The 20,097-nt window shown below is 53.5% G+C and overlaps 6 protein-coding genes across 6 annotated transcripts; 2 read left to right on the forward strand and 4 right to left on the reverse strand.

The window, feature by feature from the left end:
• Nucleotides 1–2,129: 2,129 nt before the first annotated feature.
• On the forward strand, nucleotides 2,130–2,714 carry MRS44_017913 (uncharacterized protein; the record flags this gene model as incomplete). The annotated part of the gene is made up of 1 exon (XM_065615800.1): nucleotides 2,130–2,714. The coding sequence occupies one exon, from the start codon at nucleotides 2,130–2,132 to the stop codon at nucleotides 2,712–2,714; it is 585 nt and encodes a 194-aa protein (XP_065471872.1).
• A 970-nt stretch (nucleotides 2,715–3,684) lies between these two features.
• MRS44_017914 (uncharacterized protein) lies at nucleotides 3,685–5,387 on the reverse strand (the record flags this gene model as incomplete). Its single annotated transcript, XM_065615801.1, has 4 exons — nucleotides 3,685–4,056; nucleotides 4,109–4,416; nucleotides 4,682–4,942; nucleotides 5,345–5,387. The coding sequence occupies 4 exons, from the start codon at nucleotides 5,385–5,387 to the stop codon at nucleotides 3,685–3,687; spliced, it is 984 nt and encodes a 327-aa protein (XP_065471873.1).
• Nucleotides 5,388–7,203: 1,816 nt separating this feature from the next.
• MRS44_017915 (uncharacterized protein) lies at nucleotides 7,204–11,203 on the reverse strand (the record flags this gene model as incomplete). The annotated part of the gene is made up of 3 exons (XM_065615802.1): nucleotides 7,204–9,478; nucleotides 9,637–10,679; nucleotides 10,742–11,203. 3 exons carry the CDS (start codon nucleotides 11,201–11,203, stop codon nucleotides 7,204–7,206), a joined length of 3,780 nt encoding a protein of 1,259 aa, XP_065471874.1.
• A 75-nt stretch (nucleotides 11,204–11,278) lies between these two features.
• On the reverse strand, nucleotides 11,279–13,099 carry MRS44_017916 (uncharacterized protein; the record flags this gene model as incomplete). Its single annotated transcript, XM_065615803.1, has 1 exon — nucleotides 11,279–13,099. One exon carries the CDS (start codon nucleotides 13,097–13,099, stop codon nucleotides 11,279–11,281), a length of 1,821 nt encoding a protein of 606 aa, XP_065471875.1.
• A 255-nt stretch (nucleotides 13,100–13,354) lies between these two features.
• MRS44_017917 (uncharacterized protein) lies at nucleotides 13,355–13,630 on the reverse strand (the record flags this gene model as incomplete). The annotated part of the gene is made up of 1 exon (XM_065615804.1): nucleotides 13,355–13,630. The coding sequence occupies one exon, from the start codon at nucleotides 13,628–13,630 to the stop codon at nucleotides 13,355–13,357; it is 276 nt and encodes a 91-aa protein (XP_065471876.1).
• A 479-nt stretch (nucleotides 13,631–14,109) lies between these two features.
• On the forward strand, nucleotides 14,110–17,404 carry MRS44_017918 (uncharacterized protein; the record flags this gene model as incomplete). The annotated part of the gene is made up of 4 exons (XM_065615805.1): nucleotides 14,110–14,426; nucleotides 14,484–14,513; nucleotides 14,591–15,126; nucleotides 16,788–17,404. The coding sequence occupies 4 exons, from the start codon at nucleotides 14,110–14,112 to the stop codon at nucleotides 17,402–17,404; spliced, it is 1,500 nt and encodes a 499-aa protein (XP_065471877.1).
• Nucleotides 17,405–20,097: the final 2,693 nt, after the last annotated feature.

Below are 20,097 nucleotides of genomic sequence, written 5' to 3' on the forward strand. Positions count from 1 at the left end.
ATCAATACTGTAGCCCTATATACAAACGCCTAAAGCCTATGTGCGAAATAGCTCCAGTCATTTTCGTACATGGTTTTGTCACCCCATGTGGTAATGTGCGACCGTAACAGTCCCTTGACTAAGCATCCATCTTGACGCAATTCCAAGGGAGCAATTTTCAGGGGTTAAGCATCTTTATCCTGACCTCTGCATCATGTCATCAATCAACCTCAATGGATCAATTTCCGGAAGACTGCTTACCTCCTGAGCATACATATGCATCCAGAGATGATCTATTCCAAGCGATCAATGACTGGGCATCGCCACGAGGCTATGCCTTTGTTACTGGAAGGTCCAACAAAAGCAAGTCTGGGAGGCTTACAGTATACTTCACTTGCGATCGTGCCCGTCGGCCTCCAAGCGCCTCAAGAAGCCGTGTTCGGGCAACCTGCACTCGAAGTACTCTCTGCCCATTCTCTGTCATCGCAAAGGAACTACCGGACGCATCTGGCTGGGTTGTACGACATCGATCGGATAGTCAATATGCTGTACATAACCATACGCCAAGCACCCACCCGACTGCCCATCCTGTTCTACGAAGGCTCTCAAAAGACGACAAATCAACAATTAGCAATCTTACAAAGGCTGGAATCAGCTCAAAGGAGATCAGGACCTATATATGCGGCAACATTCAAATTCCATTGCAACCCAGAAGGATATCTCGAACAGTATCGCAGAAGCTCGACGATCATCTCGCTTTGGCGAAAATACAATGCATGCTCTTATTAACCAACTAGACCAAGAGGGTTTTTGGAATCGTATGCAGGTGGATAGTGAAGGCAGGGTTACGGCGGTTTTATTTGCTCATCCTGACTCACTTGCGTATCTGCAAGCGTACTCCGACCTTCTTCTTTTAGACTGCACATATAAGACGAACCGATATGGCATGCCGCTTCTGGACATCATCGGCGTTGATGCCTGTCAACGATCATTCTGCGTTGCCTTTGCATTCCTCAGCGGCGAAGAGGAACAAGACTACCTATGGGCTCTCGAACGACTGAAGTCGTTATATGAGATCTGCAATACAAGCTTTCCATCTGTCATTATTACAGACTGCGCTTTAGCTTGTATAAATGCAGTTGCTATCTGCTTTCCTTCTGCAGTCCTTCTGCTGTGCCTTTGGCATGCCAATAAGGCAGTCCTTGCTTATTGTCGACCAGCCTTTATTCAATACCGGACGGACCCAAAGATAATGGAGGCAGGGCTTCTTAGGTGGCAGGAGTTCTATAACCAGTGGCATTCGATCATTCAATCAGCTGATCAGATAACCTTCGATCAGCGGGTTCAGCAGCTTGAGCAGCGGTATCTACCCGCCTACACCAATGAGATTGCATATTTGCATGCAACGTGGCTAAACCCTCACAAGGAGAAGCTTGTAAAAGCTTGGGTTGATCAACATCTCCACTTTGGTACTGTTGTTACCTCCCGTGTGGAAGGTATTCATAGCCTGCTTAAAAGCTATTTGAATACGTCTACACTAGATTTATTTGAGGCTTGGGGTGCCATTACACGAGCTGTTACCAACCAAGTCCATCAGCTACAGTCAAACCAAGCCCAGCAGCAACTTCGACAACCAATTGAGCTTCGTATAGCTCTATATAGCGCTGTTCAAGGCTGGGTATCTTTTGAGGCGTTGAGGAAGGTTGAAGAGCAACGAAAGCGGCTTTTGGATAAAAACTTCCCCCTGCCCCGCTGCACTGGCGTTTTTATGCGAACACTGGGATTGCCTTGCGCTCACTTACTTCAGACTCTGCAAGAACAAGGCAAAGTTCTTCTTCTTGAGCACTTCCACAAGCATTGGCACCTCAAGCGCTCAGGGCAGCAATAATTGCTTCTTGAGCCTCGCGCTCGAATAGATGCAAGGCCCGCCGTATCGAACTTGCCAAAATCAAGCACAAGAAGACTACCGAGCTCCTTTGAGGCCGCTGAGGCTATAGGAAAGGCAAGAGCGAAGGCCCCGTCAAAATGTAGTAGATGCCATGAAGTTGGTCACCAAATGAAATTCGAAGGCATGTCCCTTGCGGCATCAAGAGCTTTTGGAAAGGGTAGCAGCAGAGGCAAAGGCACTGGCAGTAACAGAAGCATCGGCAATGACAACGGCACCGACAGCCCTCGCTGATCAGCCAGAGACTATGACCGGGATCCTGCAAGACTCGACCGGCGGCGCCTCTCGGCGGCCAGGATCCCCTGTTCATGAACCATCTCCTTTGCCTGGCCCGCCATCGCCATCGCCACCGAGGTACGATTCGCCACAGGCCATATATGGACGATATGTCGCCGCAAGGAGCGCGTGGTACGCAGCGCAGCCGGCTGGCAGCATCAAGACGAACCAACAATATCGCAGGGCAATGGGACTCCCACTAAGGTATGACAAGCCGAGCTACGAGTGGTGCTTGGACTACAAGCAGATGTCCAAGCGCTGTGTCACGTCAACAGGATCAAGAGATTGGACGAAAGAAGAGATGATGGCGTATTTGGACTGGAGTAAAGCGGAGGATGAGCGAGTTGAAGCACAGGTTGCCGAGGAGATGGGAGACGATCCTTTAGCGAATAGAAGAAGGGGAGTCAAAGATATTTGGGGGAGAATCGAAGCGGACAGTAGGGAACAAGATGCTTTGCACTTAGCTCGTGGGCGCACAGAAGACTGTATCATTGTTGGAAGTAATGGGTATTAGACGATCACTTGGTACAAAAGCTGTCGAGTATCCTCTAGTTGCCGTAGCTGTGTAAGTTTGGATTGGATAACTCTCCCCACCTCCATTTCAGCAATCATATTTGAAAGGTAGTAATCGACTCTGTTAAATGCGTTGGTGTATTCAGTCAGTTCCTGATTCAACGGAAGGAAATGCTTAGTCAGGGGACTGTGCCCCTAGCCTGCCGACAGGGGGGGCTGTGCCCCGAGCACACAGGACCTGTGCGCCTAGACGGCGCCTATTTGTACGACCGGCCGTATGATATATCACGTGATCTTATTTGTACGGCCGGTCGTACATGTATGAGGACCCCCTAATCGTTGCGGGAGCCCATAGGTTCGCGGTACCCGCGGATTTAAAATTTCGCGGGGTACCGCGAACCTAGCGAACCTATATGGGCTCCCAATCGTTGCTAGCGGCAAGCACGTGCCATCTCTTCTAGCTTTATACTGACGACCCGAAATCGAAATCGATCACCAGTCACATCCTGAACGTCGAACTTTAATTCGGTGAATGAATGCGTTTTCACCTCGTGATCCCCCTTCATCTATATTCTACCAACACTTTATTATCTCGTTTCTCGATCAGTTCTTATCCCGACCAGCCCCACAGCTCGGCTTCTCTGATCGTTGCGTCGCTCAACCGTTCCAGCCTCCCCTCCGCTGCAACCATGTTGTCGGGCACATTGTTGCCTACGAAGTCCCTCTCTCGCGCCTTTGACAGGAGCATAATGCCGTCCAGCGACGTGCACCGCGGCAGTTGCTCATACAGGCTGTATGGGTCGCACGCGCTCGGAACTGACTGACAGTCGATGTTGCTCATACCCATCCCCGTGGCTCGGCATTACAAGGGCGTCGTCCTCTGTTGGCTTGCCTCTTTCCACTTGTGTCCGGCAATGAAGGTGCGATTCTCTGTTCTCGTAGGAAATATCTACCATGAAGGAAGCACAATTTCACCAAAGCTTACCAGCATCGCTCGCCTTCGAGACGTACTGCGCTTCCACCTTTCCAACTCCAAGCCTTTCAAATCCTTCTCCACCCTGTCTCTCACGAACAAGGAGGAAGTAGTAAGTCTTCCAAGGGTCTTCCTTCTGGTGGTCCTCGTCCATACCAACAATAACACAATGTTTGAACTCAATCCTGTCCGCCACATCGAACCACAAAGAACCCACTTTTCTTGGTGAGGCGAAAGTGGACGTAGCAAAAATGGCAAACTGTTTCCCGTCTTGGCCTATCCGGCAATCTTTGAATCGCCTCACGGTGACAGTCAATGTGTCCCCGTTGTTGGTAAACTCAAGATCTGCAGAGCGCAGAACCATGAGTCTCTGCGTCACGTCCGAGATAAAATCAATGCCTCCGGGGTACGCCATCCAGGACCATGATGGCACCGTTCGATCTCCCGTAGTTAATCAGTGCCGTCTTGTCCTCGTTGGTCCGCTTCCATAGGAGAAGGGGAACAAGAAAGCAACCAACGATCCCGTATCTCACTTCGGTCCGTAACACACGTCGCATGCGCTCGACCAGGCTGTAAATCGCAACATCCCGGTCGGATTCAAAAGTAAGGCCGGATGTTGCATACTTCTTAAAATAAGAATTGGATAAAATCAATGGTGGTCTGATACCCAGACTGGCTGAGTCGATGGGGGAAGTTAGGATCAAGGATGAAGTACTGCCTCCCGAATGGCCTGGAGCTATGTCAGATTTTGTTACACGTATGACCGTTGACTGCAGACTTACGGTTCCAGTTTGGTGAACTGTTCGCATCGAACTCCCACCCCACACTCCCAATACGTATGTGTCGCAGCAAAATGGATAATTCGCCGAGACAGCACCCGTTCTTGCAGTACCCAAGCTCGCTTCACAAGGGGCCCCTCATGGGCCCCTCATCCACGTCTTTGTCGAAGTCGCAGTCGCAAGTCAGTGTGCTTGGAATGTCTTGCAATCCAATACCTGAGGAATCCAAGTTTGGCTTCAGGAAGCCATCTCCCCAGCCACGCGCTGAGCTTGCGGCAATGGTGCAGTAGGCACAAGCAAATACATCTTCCATTGTCCTTGCTTCGCTGTTCCAATCGCCGTCGGGCCCTTGAATGATGCAGAGGGCATCAATCCAGAGATATTGCTTCCCAAGTAGTCGAGTCACCCGAATCGCATCTTGAAATGTCCTAGGCAGCTCATCGTAGCTGAAACCCTGCAAACGATCTTGGTAGTTTTCTGGGGATGGTGCAAAAGCGCTTCTTTTCTTCCTTTGTCGGAGTGCCCCCAGCAGTGCGAGAGCACAAGGTAGTCTTCCCCCTGAAGCCGCTTCTCGACGAGGGTCAATTTGTTGGGATCACCCACAAAAATAACCCTCTTCGGCCAAAAATTCTCCTTTGTTTGCGGCCGCTCGCATTGGGTGTGGTTTTGGTCGCAGTCCCAAAGCCACTTGCGCAGCAAGAGGGAGTATGGATGGCCGGCAGTAGAGTCGGAGGAGACAGTATCATGGGGAGCATTCTCCATCAATGCTCTGAAAAATTCCTTGGCGAATTCGCCCGTCACCATCGCGTGTCCAAGTTGTCTACAGAGAAGGGTCAAATGAATAGGAAAGAGGAAACTATATTACAGACGTCCACTTACCACCTACACCAGCAAATACGCCAAGGTCAGCAATCATCGCCATCTCGTCCATCATAGCATCGTCCACTTACCATCTATGTAACAGAAAACACACTAAAGTCAACAACCATCGCCATCTCGTACATCTCAGAGGCATCCACTTACACGCTGTACCAGCAGGCATGCCAAGGTCAGCAATTATCGCCATCTCGTACATCTCAGAGGCGTCCACATACCCACTGCACCGACAAACACACTAAAGTCAGCAATCACAGCCATCTCGCCTACCTCGAGGCATTCGCTTACTTCCTAAACACCAACAGACACGCCAAGGTCAGTAATCACCGCCATCTCGTCCATCATAGCAGCGTCCACTTACCATCTGTATAACAGGAAACACACCAAAGTCAACAACCATCGTTATCTTATCCATCTTAGAGGAATTCACTCACCCACTACACCAGCAAACACACAAAGGTTAGTAATCGTCTTCTCGTCCAGCCATCCATCTGAGAGGCATTCACTTACTTCCTAAATACCAGCAGACACGCCAAGGTTAGCAATCATCGCCGCTTCGTGCATCTCGGAGGCATTAACTTACTTCCTAAATACCAGTAAACACGTCAAGGTCAGCAACCATCGCCATCTCATCCATCTCGGAGACGTCCACTTACACGCTACACCAGCAAACACGCCAAGGTCAGCATGTATTGTTAGTTCACAACCTATTGTGCACACACCTCCTACATCCCCATGAGTGCCCACAAGACTGCAACCAGGTCACGACGGGGGGTTGAGGCCAATCAAAACTCCCAGTGGCGACGATACTTCGTTACTCTCTATTATCCGCCTGAGAACGAAGTATCGCGATGTTAAGGCCTTAGCAGTCATGCGACCAGGAGAAGCAGCTGATGGCTAATGACATAACACTGGGGGGCAAGATACGGTTTGCAGTCTTGTGGGCACTCATGGGATAGTGTGATTAGTATCGGCGTATCACGGCCCTCAACCGTAGACGTACATCCTGTATCTCGGTTAGATTTCAATCCCAGTGCTTTGGCTGGAGCTTGAGTCTCACTTCAAAATCGTAATGAATCCAGCGGCGACCTTGTTCCTCTGTAGATGCCATTTGAAAGATTGTTGTTTCCTGCCAGACTTTGGCTGCTTGGGGGTAATGGACGTCTGGTGGCACTTGGCATTTTATCATTGCGGGTAAGATCAGTGCGGTGCTGTAGGCGGTCTCTGATTGGACCGAGCAGTCCCACAATAGGGGCCTAGCTCACTGTACGTAAACGGCTCATGGCAGCCCTCACAAGGCACCAAAGCAAGGCTCTTTCAATCACCTCTTTGTGCCTCGTACGGGTCACGGCGCCCTTGCTTCGCAATCAGGCATCAACCTGCACAGCCTCGCTACGAACGCTGAGACCCAACGGGATGTGGGGACGCGACAAGCCACAGAAGCTAGATTAGCCTCAACAGGCGATTCTCTTTTCGCTCTCTTTTTCCTAGAAAGTTGTCAAGTGTCATCAAACCTTCGTTCCTCAAGGCTCTTTTGGGCAAACCGCTTGCAGTTTGCGTCTCCTGTGCCTTGAGGAACGAAAGGCTCTTAGAGGACGGGCGCGGGGAAAAGAGGGGCCCAGCCAAAAACCACCAGACAAAAACCACGTGATTCAAGGCCTGTGATTGGGCGGTCTATAATTTTTGACGCGTGACTTGCAGCGTGACTTCTTCACCCGCCCACCAATCATAGCCCAGCATGGGGATCACGTGCCGTCGTGTCAAGTCGGCGTCTGAGTCGCGTTCCGTTATTAGTTCGCGACGTCAAACGTCACACCCCCATTTTTTTCTCGACTTCGCCCTCTTTTTTTCCCTCTTCAACCTCATCCCGACCAGTCCCAAGACGATTCCGCTACCCTAATTGTCTCTTCACTCAACTGTTCCAGCCTCTGCTCAGCCTGCGTCATTTCCTTAGGCACCGTGTTGCCTACGAAGTCACGCTCTCTCGCCTTGGACAGGAGCATGATGCCGTCCAGCGACCTGCACCGGGACAGCTGCACGTATAGGCTGTATGGGTCGCATGTACTCGGAACCGCCTGGCCGCCGACATTGGTCGTCCTCGTCCCCCGCAGCTCCAGAACCACCCGGTCTAGCGTCCTCGCCTGCACCTTGTAATCGGTACACGCAAACGCGGCTGCGCATGGCAGCCCCCTGCGGGAGACATCATGTTGTTGCCACGGCCGCTTTCTCTGGCCCTCTATTTTGGTGCCGATTGGCGTGAGCAGGATGGTGCCAGGGGGCATGCCGACGAAACGGAAGTTTCTCGTCGTCTCCGATGCCAGCACGATGCCCGCTGGTGGACCGAAGTGGAGAATGGTATTTTTATTGATCCGATACCCCGGTCGTCCCCTGTCAGGGACGACATCTATCGCCGTGTAGGCTGCGCCGTTGACCAGTTTCAGACCTTGGTGAGTGTTCTGGTTCACCACAACGGGCATACCCGGCACGAACATGAAGACGGCAGGCACAGGGATGGCGCTGTCATCCCCGTGGCCCAACATCATCAAGGCTTCCTCCTCCGTCGGCTCGCCATCCTTCCACTTGTGTTCCGAAACGAAGATGCGGAGCGGGACCTGCCATTTCCCCTGGAAAGCGAGCGTCGCCTCCATGTTCAGGTTCCACCGATTCCTGTTCAGCGGCGTCACCACCGTGATGTCCGACTCCCACGGGATCCGCCTGCCTTCCTGGTAGCAGGTGCTGTTGAGATAGTTCACGTCCGACTGGTTCTGCACTCGTCGAATGCGCGTTAGCAGCCGGCGTAGCCTTGGATCATTCGCGGCACGGACTTGCTCGTTCAGCATTATAACCGTGGTGAATTTCCCCCACAGGGCGTGGGCTACGTCGTGTTGGCGTCTCTGTTCCGGACCGAAACCGTGATCTTCCACCCACGGAATGGTAGAGCTGGGGAGGAGAATCGACCTCTCCTGGACTGGACGAAACTGATGGAAATCTCCGCAAAATAGAACCACCGGGATCCCGCCAAAGTCCCGGCTCGACTCCCGGAGTCTGCAGAGCTGTTCGTTGACAGCGTAGAGTGTCCGCACACCCAACATGCTAACCTCGTCTATGATCAGCACGTACTTCTCCTGCCAGTCCATCTTGGTCCGCCCGTCGATGCGGAGAGCTGCGGAGCTGGACGACGTGAAACCGTCTGGGTCTCCGCCCCGGCTGGCTCTGGTGTCTTTGGAGAACTTGCAGGCGGAATGGATGGTGATTCCGTTGATGTTCGCGGCTGCTGTGCCAGACGTCGCCGTCACCAGCAGGCGATGGGATTGTGCCGTGCAGGCGAACAGTTCGGCGATAGCCGCGATGACGCGTGACTTCCCGGTGCCACCTTCGCCTCCGACGAATAAGCAGAGCTGGGCGGTGCCGCTCTCATCCCGGCGAACTTGGTCAAGTTGGTGGCAGATCCGCCAGAGGGCGAGGCTCTGCCTTCGGTTGAGCGTCAAGGAATCGGCCACCAGCCTCCCCACTTCACAGAACGATGTGGACGGGCCGAACCGGATTCTCGTTGACGGTTCCGCGTCCCGCGATGGCCATGTGCAATCGTCTTCCGCTGTAGAGCCGTCTTCTCGGCCGCGGCTGTTTGACCTGCTCTGCATTCCCTGGATCGCCTTCTCCCGCTCGCGGGAGAGACCGGCCTGCTGCGCCTTGATAGATCTTAACTGCTCCTGCCCTGGGGTTTCCGCTCCCGAGATGGCCCCTCCTAGGATACTGACGGTCCTTGCTTCGGCCTCGGGGAAGACCGTACTATAGAGGTCGTCCCCCGACTCTAGAGCGGCCGCCTGGAAGCGGTACATTTGCTCTACCATTGCAGAGATCTCCTTCGAGCCGGCCGTAATCTCGTTAGCGGATATCGCGTTTCTCATTACGTCTATCAGGCGTGTCGCCGTCCCGACCGTACCTGACTGGTAGGCTGCGCTTTGTGCGTGGTCCCTTTCGGCACTACCTGATTCAGCTGCCTCAATGACGGGTTCGAGCTCACCGGACAATGCCGCCCATTGTTTGGCATCCTGCGCCACGTCCTCGGCCGACCGCCGCAGCAATTGGACGTTGTCCACTAGCCACGAGACGCGCTTGGGTAAACATGCTCTTTTTCTGTCCCAAATGCTGTTTATTTCGCCGGACGTCTCGCACAAGAACGCCTGCCATGGGACGAAGAGGGCAAGATGTTGCACTGCTGCTCTGAAGCCAGGGACACCCCCCCGTCAGCTCTCTGCTCTGCACTCTCGTCGCTATGGGGGTGCGCCTCATACCTCCTGTGGTAAGAGCCATCCTCCTCAGTGAAATCCATGCCCAGGTATCCGTCGAAGCAGAGGGTTGCATGCTGCCCTGGCCGCCGCAGCACCTGAACCCACGATCTTGACAGCGGCCAGGAGCTGTCGAGTTCGATCTCACCCCAAGCAGCACCTTGCCCTTTCCGCTTCAGCCTGACCACCGACATGTAGTCGTAAAGAGCTAGGCCTTCTAGAAGCCGACCGCGATGTGGATATGCCTGCAACAACGAGACCCTCTGTCCGTCTTCTCCTAGCAGGACCGTCTCTTCGACTGGCTCCTTCAGGCTCTCCCCGCCGGCTGCACGCCGCAGGAGCGGCCACCGCCGAAATATGTGCCAGTACAGAGTGCACACGTTGAGAAACGTCCAGGCGTTGCTGCTTGTAAACTCTGTCCCATACCCCTGAAAATGGGCCACTACCTCGACCTGCGACAAAGCCCGCTCCGTGAAGATCCTGTTGGCCACGCGCAGGAGGAATTGCCGCGTTCGGTTCCCTCGGCCATCACTCTCGGTCGAGCGCGGCTCTTCATTCGACTGATCCGTCGTTGTCCCGTAGCCCACAAGCCGAAACAGTTCCTTAGCCGCTACCACACGCTTCCACACCGGATCCTCCACTTTGGTGGCATAGTTGGTCACGTAATAAACCAGAGCCAGACCCTTGCATTTCGTCACGATAAAGGATATGTCGTGGTTGTGTCTCAATCCCACCGCCATCGCCTTGTTCCAGCGATTCACCAGGCTGTGGCCGCGCCGAATCTTCAGTAGCCCGTCCTCCGTGAAGCAGGTCTTCTCGACCAGTGGCCAAGGCGCCCCGAACCTGCAGGGATTCTGCCTCTTGTGCCTCCCCATGGCGTATTTCACGCATGTAGGGCTATGCGTGTGGACCTGGGTTGCGCCGGCGCAGAAGTTCGCTTCCTCCTCGAACGATGTTTCGAACTGGGCCATGTTGTCCAGCAACGACGATATCTCGGCAGAGACTGACCTGCCCGCCCGCATTGCTGCAGATGCTTCTGCGTCGAGGTCCTACTGCACATGTCAGCACCTATTCATCGACGTCCCCACTCCAGATCGTCAGGCCAACCCACCTCCGTAAAGACGGTGTCTATGTACTCGATCACCCGGTCCCGGTATGCAGCTTGATTCTCTCTCCGAACATCGGTCATGAGGGAGCTCAGGTTTATGTTTCCCTGAAGCCAGAGGAGGCCGTGGAGATGGAGCGCACCCCTCTCATTCGTCTCCACCACCCCGTAGTACTGACTGACGCGGCCAAAGATCGAGTCCTCCCCGATCCTGAGGTAGTGCTTGAAGAACATAGAGATCTCCCGATGGAAGAAGATGGCAGAGCTCAGGGGGTCTGATATCGCGAGTCGGACCCTTTTGTATACCTGATCGAGGCTTCTCAAGAATTCCTCGGCTTCACCAGTCTCATGGTTGCGGTATGCGGCGAGCTTAATCTTGATCGGATTCGTAATATCATTTGGATTGAGTGTGAACCATATCGCGGGGATGCCGTACCGGATTATGAGGGACTTGATCTTCCGCCGCATGGTTAATCGGCTTTCCCTCGACATGGGCTGACAGTAGCCGTACAGCGACAGGCTTCTGAGTAGCCGATTGACACCTTAGTCTGTGGTCTTCCCAAAGGCCTCCAGTTCGACCCTCGCTCTTTCAAATCTTGACGCCGTCAGCGCCTGTATGGTGCGCTCTACCTCGGGGAAGTCGCTCTTCCTCACGCTTGCCATGCTTACGCGACGATTTCTAGACCGGACCCCGATATTGAAGACAAGAAAGGCAAGCACGGGATGCGCTGCAAAGCGGCCGCCGTGACGCTGTAGTACCAGCTTGGCCCAAGCCTCCAGGGTCATATTCCGGGACGACACCAACTGCTGCGCAACGACTTCCGCGTCGACAGCACAAAATGACCCCCCTTCTGCACCTATGACGCATTCCTCGGCCTGCCGAGGACCGCCCCTACCGAGCGGAAACAGAGTAGGGAATGCTTTTGCCAAAAACCACGTGTCAAAGGAATCTGCAAAGTCCTGGCCCCGGGAAACGACGATATACGGCTCAGCAGCGCGCCCGTGCCGCCCTTCGCCCGGCCCTCTCCAGGCGGCTCTGCACGTCGCCTGTCCAGCAACCGTTTCGCCGATGGAATCCACAAGATACCGCAGCTTTTCCACGTCCGCGATGTCTGGCTGGCAATCCAAGCCGAACATGCCGGACGAGCCGATTTCGTGCATAACATCGTCAAGTCCACGTTCCGTCGGCGGGACAATGTGCGCAGTTTGCGTCTTTTCTCTTGCCGAAGGCTCGTTCAGTTCCAGTCGACCGTAGACCTGGGATGGCACACCATGCGACGGGGTCTCCCAGCTATCCAGCTCCGCCTTGTCAATGTTGATGTCGACATACAGATGATTGTTTCCCTTCAGCCACATCAGCGCGTTCTCTACAACACGGCGACGGACCGAGAGAAGCACGGCCAGATCACTCGGCTCTGGCTTCTCCGGCCCCTGCCATGACACATGGATCTCGTCCATGACCTTCAGCAGCGGATGCGGCAGCACCTTCGTCACGAGCTCCTGTACGTTGTTTGGGAATACGGTGATATGCCCCTTGACGTGCCTCGGATATTTGGTGCTCTGCCGGTGCCCGTCTGCGATGCTGTGCTTGATGATGAAGCCATAACACGAGTTGAGCGCGATGAGCTTCTCCTCGACCGGCGTAAGGTCCTTTAGCTCCTCGGGAAACATATGCTCGCATCCTAGCTTGGTGTGCAGCTGTGCGGCTGGAGACAAGGCGCCTCTCCTCAGTTGTCTCACGCAATCCGCACACCCACCAATCTTCTCCCCCACAGGGAAGCACCGGAGGCACTTGAATGGTGATCCATCACACTTCTCGACAGGACTTGCCATCCACCAGTCCCACTCAACATCCTCCAGCTCTGCCCTGCTGTACTTACGGTAGCAGAACATGCAGGTGAGGATCGGTAACGTCCTCGTCTCATGAAACGCCTTGTAAAAGTCCTGGGCCGTCTTTACCTTCCTCTCGTGGGGCACAGGCGCACACCATTCCTGTCCGTACGAGAGCCGCTCCTTCTCCGCAAACTCTTCGTCGAGCGCCCCTAAGACGCTGGCGAGATCCCCCGCCTGTTCTTCCTCGTCCCTCTCTCGGCGGGCCGCGGCCCTCTTGCGCTTTGGCGCTGGCTGATCATCAGAGCGGCCAGAACCAGCTCGCTTCCTTCCCGGCCGCCCACTCGGCCCCGCAGGAGGGGCACCGTCCTCCGCCGCGTCCTCCGCCCCGCCGGTGGCGACTTGGCTGAACGACTCCACTGTCCTCGTCCGTCTCCGTTGCCGGAAATTTTCGTTTCTCGACTCCTCGGAAATATCAGCCACTGTCCGAAGCCCCAGAGCTGCGACCAGAGACCTTCGCCCAGCCTCCAGCATTTCCGCCGATGGACGGAAATCTGGTCCCGCGAATGTCACCGTGTTCGGCTGATTATGCGCTTCCTCCTCGCTGGCCGGCCCCGCCAGACTACCCACCGACGGCCGTGGGGCTAACGGCACCCTGCGGCCTCCGTCGATCTGAACGGACCGGAATGATGCTCCAGGCCCTGCGGGCTGGTTGTTTCCCGGTCTGCCTTCTAGGCTCCTTGGCTGCCTCTCGACGCTGCCAGACTCCCTCGATTTCCGACCCCGCTGCTAGCGAGAGCTCTTCTTCTCCCTCGCTTCTTCCTGCTGCTTTTGCGTCGCCTCCCACAGGTCGGCCGACGTCCGGATACCCAGACTTGCCAGCGCCGAAGTGTCTGCCGGTCCTGCCCGCGGCGGCGCTTTCCATGATCTGGCCTCCTCCAACTGCCGCTCTGCGGCCTCGAAGATGTCCGCCGACGTACGGATTCCCAGACCGGCGAGCGCCACGTTCTCCCGGTTACGCATATCCCGCCGGAGGTCCAGCTCGTCTAAGTTCTCTCTGTCCATAACGAATCGACTTCAGTAGCTCTTCCTGTCCAGACCTTCCTCGGTAATGTGCATATCACGTCACAGCTTCCAGCTAAATAGCCCCCGTCTTCTCGCCCGACTGCTAGCCCATGGGCCCTGCCCTTGCAGAAACTCGGATCCCATCCTCCACACCTCCATCTAACCGATGCTACATCTTCTGCCACGGGCGGCTCCTTGGAATCCAGTCTACCCATGACCGTGGGAGTCGGCTTGACCGCCTTGAAACGATGGTGATGTCTTTCGATGGTTTCAGCGGTATCTTTTTTCTCTCCCGCTCCGCGAATGGATCGAGGGAGGGCAATAGAGTTTCTTCCTGACACCACATCCGTTACAGCATCTGGCACGTAACAGAAGTGGTGGTGTGTAGCTAGTATGGGTTGAGTTCCTATATGACTTCCTTCTGGCGGCCCCATTCCTGCATGTTCTCACCCGTTTCTGTACTTCCGTCTATCTTCGCCATGTCTCGACCAACGACCTTCTCGAATACTATCCATCTGCGCGACTTTGTTGACGCCATCACGGACGATCCGACTCGGGAAAACGCTCCCAACTACGTCGAGATCCAGACCGACATCAACATCTTCGAGGAGGACGGCTTCTGCGGCTCACACGTTGACATTGACCCCATTCACACCCGCATCCACGCTTATCTGACACGAGAAGAGCGGGAGCTATGCACCCCTAATACGTTTTTCTACGCCGATGGCCGCTTCTCCGCGGCCCAGTCCCCTAGTGGCGTCCTGCAGATTAGTGTCCAGGCCCTCAGCCTGATGAGGTTCGTCCGAGTTTGCCGCCTGATCTCGCTCTTACTGATCTGATCTGATCTTCCCAGACACCCTGGTGATGTGTCCAACTTCGACGAGTACCGCCGACACCTACCGGGGCAGTGGTGCCCCCCATGGTGACCGTTATCGGGTCGGTGCCGTCTACCGGCGACAGGACCGGTGACCCGTCCGAGCCTCGCCGCTTTACCGTCGAAACATCCGTCTACGACTCTTCAAAGTCCGCACCGGTGGCATTCTCCGTGGCCTGCTTCTTGGAAATCACGAAGCGTTGGCATAGAGTTAAAACGCCTACGGCAGGGGCTCTCTTGAGCATCACGGCCAAGATTGCTGGTCGCACCACCGACACCAACCAGCTGGCCCTCCGTGTCCTCGACTTGGCCTACCTCCCGAGACCGGCCCCCGTACCCACGGCCGCGCCGACGCCGTCCTCTACCCCGACTTCAAAACGGTCTGTTCGCTGGGAGGGCCGAGCCACTCCGTCCACCCCTTCAAAAAGGCAACGAGGCGACGAGAGCGCCAGCGCTGCAGGGCCTTCCTACGAGAGTCAACCCCCACAAGCCATAGAGGATCGCTCTCGTCTATCGATTGCAGAAGAGAGCGCAAATCCGTCTACCAATCCCCCGTCTCCATCGACCATGGCCGACGCTGACGAGTCCTCCATCACTTTGGCTCCTTCCCCGGGCCCAGACGGTGGGACTAGGCCGCATCGCAATCGCCATCCCCCGAAGAAGTATTCTCACGAAGACTAGGCAGTTGCATTTGTACTAAAGTCCCCATGCATTTCCCACGATTCAAAGATGTAACCCAACTATGCAGTCTGACTCTCCCCTGCTGTTTCCGCGTCTTGATGTACACACACTCTCTTGTGCCTCTTCCAATCCACTCTCTGGTGATCCTTTCCACAGTATCCCACCGCCTTGCACCGACCGCACCTTTTGATCTGTTCCCTCGTTCCACATACCGCGCAATACGTGCCTGCAACCTCCGACTCGTACCCTGCCCCAGCCTCAAGCATCTCCCCTTGGATGGCCTGCCGTGTCTTGATTTCGCATTCGACCTTCCCACACACGCCACTGACGACGACCGCTACGTGGGGATCGCTCGCTTTGTGAAGATAGGACATTGGTGCCTGCAGAACAGTTGTGATGGGCGATCCGCAATTGACGCAAAAAGGATTGGACGCCGCGCGACAAGCGGCTTCGTGCTCTTTCATGAAAGGCAATATCGCACGCCGGAAACGGTCATGAAAGGATGATTCTTCGCGAGCTTTGCATAGGGGGGTGATTAGGCTCTCTGGGACCGGATGATTGAAATTTAAGCCCTCGGCCACCTTGTCGCAAAGGAACTGGAACCGAACTGGGCGCGTGGTCATGTTTACGATATGTGACGGTATATGAGCTCTATAATTGTGACAATAGTCAATTGAACTGAACGCAAATTCTCTAATCATAAGCTTTTGGGGAGGGGCGGGGTCCATCTTAAGATACCAAGCTCGTTTTAGAGTTTTAGGGGCATGTTTCACAAAGACCTGCTGCACGTTTCAGCCTAACATCATTGTGTTGAAATGAGCATATTGTGTTGTATTAAAGAAGAAGAAAGACTGGTGTTAACCGCCGGAAACTATTGACAAGAAGACATCCACATCCTCGCCACCAATGGATCGGAATAGCCATTGATCCGTTAAACAATGGATCTCAACATGTAGTACCGGTACCTTAGCGTAGCGCAAGAGGATGGACAGATGGAATAATGATATAATACCACAGAAACGGCTTCTTCCCGCCCACCTTCTTTGGCTCTGTCGCCTTCTGGACCATAAAGTGTGACTTGAAGTTGCCGTGGAATCAATCCTTGTCCTGAAATTCTCCAGGGTCAGCCTCAATTCCTTTGTGTTCTTAGCTAGACTGTAACCCTGTCTCCTCTCCGACCCACGAGCCTCTAGCTTCATCACAACGGCCAGCCCACGCTCACTGACTGAGGCCGCCTGCTTTCTTGCTTTCGTACCACACGCTTGTCCAACTCGTCCCGTTTCATATTGAAATCCCGGGAACCTCGCTCTTACGACTTTTCTCTCCTCTTTCTCTACCCGTCGTCCTCTCGCCTGCTGCCTAATCCTCTTGCAGCACGGGGGACCGAGGGGCCGGCTTTAGAGTCTTCCACTCTTCCGTTCGTGCTGCAATTGGTGACTGAGCCCATTCGCAAAATATGAAATACGGCCAGCGGCTCGAGCACGAGTCCGTCCCAGAATAGAGTCTCCGTACGTTGCCTATATCCCCTTCTCCGACCTCGGCGGCCGGCTACCTGCATTATGAAAGAAGGGGCCAAAACTGGCTGACAGAAATGACCTGCAGATAACTTCGACTATAACTCCCTCAAGCATGAGATTAAAGTCCACACGACCCGAGATCAGGTCACCGCCGTGGCCATCCCGGGACACCAGGATACCACCCTTCAGCGGTTCGAGGACGATCTTTACGCCGAGCTGGATCGCCAGCATAACCGACTCGGTCTCTTCGTTGCGAGCAAGGCCGATGAGATATCTCGTCGTTTAGGTGCGTCACCCCCCGCGACTTCCACGACGCCAATTATGCTGACGAGCACGATAGAAGACCTCTCGAAGGCCATCGGTCGGTGGCTCTCTAAGTCTCACGATCAATTGGACGCGGAACAGTCGGTAAAGGTCCAGAGGTTGTTCGTCAAGTACGAGCGGGAGCTACTACGCTGCGGAAGAGATATTCAATCCCTCCCGCGGTTCGCCAATGCCCAAGTCGTCGCCTTCCGAAAAATCATTAAGAAATACAAGGTTAATGTGTTGCACCCACGACTTATCGCTCCTCTTGGCTCTAACTCTATGGATACAGAAATGGACCGGCTCGACAACCCTCGGTTCCCGCTTCAGCAAGAGCATCTTGTCCGACCCTCAGAGTTTCACAAGAGGCGGCTTCCAGTGTGTCCATCAACCAAGTAAAGCAAAATTTGGACCCTCTACTTGACTTGGTTGACGGGACCCCCTTGCTTGACTTGGTTTACTCGGTAAGAGTGGCTTGCTTTGCTTGGTTGGTTGACGTTACTCGACTATTTTCTATTCCTCTACGGGCCTCCCGTCGTAAATCTATGCTAACATGCCACTTGACAACCCCAAGGATGGGAACCATTCAAGTCAACTCAATATATTGAAATGGATTGACGTCAACCGTCAACCAACTCACCCAACATCGGGTTTGCTGACCAAAATGTGTTGGATAATTTGATTATATCTACCGAGAAGTAGGACTAATTGAAAATTGGACCAGAAAACCTGATGTTGGTTGAGTTGGGATGACGGTCGACGTCAATCCATTTCAACATGTTGATTTGCGTTGAGTGGATCCTTGGACAACCCAGCTCTTCCATCCTGCAGCTCCTTCCATTCTGATTTCTCCCTGGTCCGATCGACACATCCGATCCACAACCGACATGCTTTGCCCGAATAACATTATCTGCGAACACGAAACATTATGGGCGTCAATCTGGGATATTCATTAGGCAAGAAATATATTGCAATACATAAAAGGAATGAGGCGGCGTTTCTCCGAGGCCGGGGTTAGAGGTGTCCGGATGAATACTTATTGCGGTTTATCTCTTATCCTATCTTATCAAGAAAACAGGGGTACCGTGCTGTTTAACAGGGATAGCGTTCCATTTAAGACCGATGCGTACTAGGTCCTGGAAATTGACAAGGGTGCTGTTCGACCAAGACGCGATCTTATTGGTTGAGTCCTCCCAAACACAAGTGAAGCCCGACACCCTAAACCCATCATTGATCCTACTTGCATTATTGATCGTCGATAGAGAAACGGGCCATTACGACTAAACCTATATGATAGATAGAACGAATAGGTAGAAGCTAAGGAGATATTATATATAGAGAGGATAGGTATGTGAATATATAGTGGATGATGATGAATGTTGTTGTTTAGTTCTGGAGTAGCGAAGTCATTAAATTCAACAGGGGTCAGAAGTGTCACGGCCCATGCCGCGATCGAATGCGTGTCGCCACACGGCACGGATCAACGTATTCCGCTCACTCGGTGCGAGTGAGCGGGACCTACTTTCTCACTCCGGGCAAGTGAGAATGTAACACTATCTCACGATGGGCATCGTGAGATGCTCCCCAGACCCTACCTATAAAAAACCACACAACATCCCTTAGACAGACACTCTCGCTACCTCAGCTTTCAATACAACTTGATTACTCAAGAATACTTCTTGACATTATCAGACGTGATTCGCCACCCTACACTCAGTACGCCACGCCCCGTTGCAACTGCCAACATAAACCAAATCAGGTTACGGTTTACTACGTTGGGAACCTTGACCGTCACAAGAAGACGGAAACGCGACGCGTTTCGCGTTTTAGGTTTTCTGATTTTATTGGCGATCTGTGAGAAACGCAGTGCGTTTTCTCGAGGGGAAATACGGGGCGGAAATTCTAGACGCTAATTGGTCAGAAAGGGGAAACGCACTGCGTTTCTGGCGTACATTCTTGAGTAGGGTGGTCAGTCAAGATGAATGATGATCTCAAGATGGAGAACAGATCAGTGATTGATTCAACTCTCTCTTCTCGTCTTCGTCCTTCCTCGTCCTCATTATATTCGACGAGACGAGGCTGTGATACGAGACCTGCCGGACCTGCAACAGATCTGTAACACCACTCTGACTCTTGTGGTGCACTCTTGTGACAATCTGGGTAGAGGCATATGCAACAGATGGCTGGCACGCGTCGAGAGAAGTAAACAAACTGCCAAAGACACGGTCTGATGATGTGGGGACGAAAAGCAGGGAAATTAAGAAGCTACTTTATCTGTAGCGCATTTAGAGTGAGGTCTGAAGGTAGCGCACTAATAGCAACTATGGGCAATGGCTCTGATTGGCCAGGACACTGATCGGATTCTGTCACACACAGGTTCCAGGTAAGCTCACTCAGCAGCCTAGCCAGTCGAACCTCAACCTCATGTCACGTATCAAATATATCAAATGGCATTTCAAATCCGGGATTTTGTATTTGTTTGATTTGAAATAAGATTTTGGCATATTTGATTGATTTATTTGGCAGTTTGTTTGATTGCATTTGATTTATGGGCAGCGCTGCTTCCTCTCAGAGGTTATCCTTGTGAATAGCTATTCTTCAGCTCCACGGGCAGCCAGTTGGAAGAGATATACGAGTCAGGTTGAGTGGCGTGAGCGGCTTTATAATGATATCTTCAAGGCTTCCCACCATGACAGTCAGTCGCGGCAAAGCTTTCGAGCTGGGGACGAATTTACGCCTGTTCAACAGCACAATTACGTCTCAAGAGGGAAAAAAAATCAGACTGCATTCCTTGTCAGGGCCTTCGGGTTGGGGAGGTTGGGTCAAAAAGCCAAAAAAAGAAAGCCCTTAGCAGGTGTGAGCGGCAACAGAGGGAGGCCTCGGCGGCCGCGACAGTCATGGAAGGGATGCGACAAGTGCGATGTAGCGATTTGTAACTCGAAGGATTGTTGGGACTTCTACCATAGGCTAATTTAGGTGGGGAGGAGATGTACCTTTTATTTGCGCCATTTTAATTGGGTCGACCCCTGTCGTGACCGCGTTGGAGGTTTATGACAATCGATGGGATACATCCCTTTCCCTTTCCTCGGAAA

The sequence above is a fragment of the Fusarium solani genome (genome assembly GCF_023522795.1).
Source record: "Fusarium solani strain SB1 chromosome Unknown bctg00000014, whole genome shotgun sequence".
Taxonomy (NCBI): Eukaryota; Fungi; Ascomycota; class Sordariomycetes; order Hypocreales; family Nectriaceae; genus Fusarium; species Fusarium solani.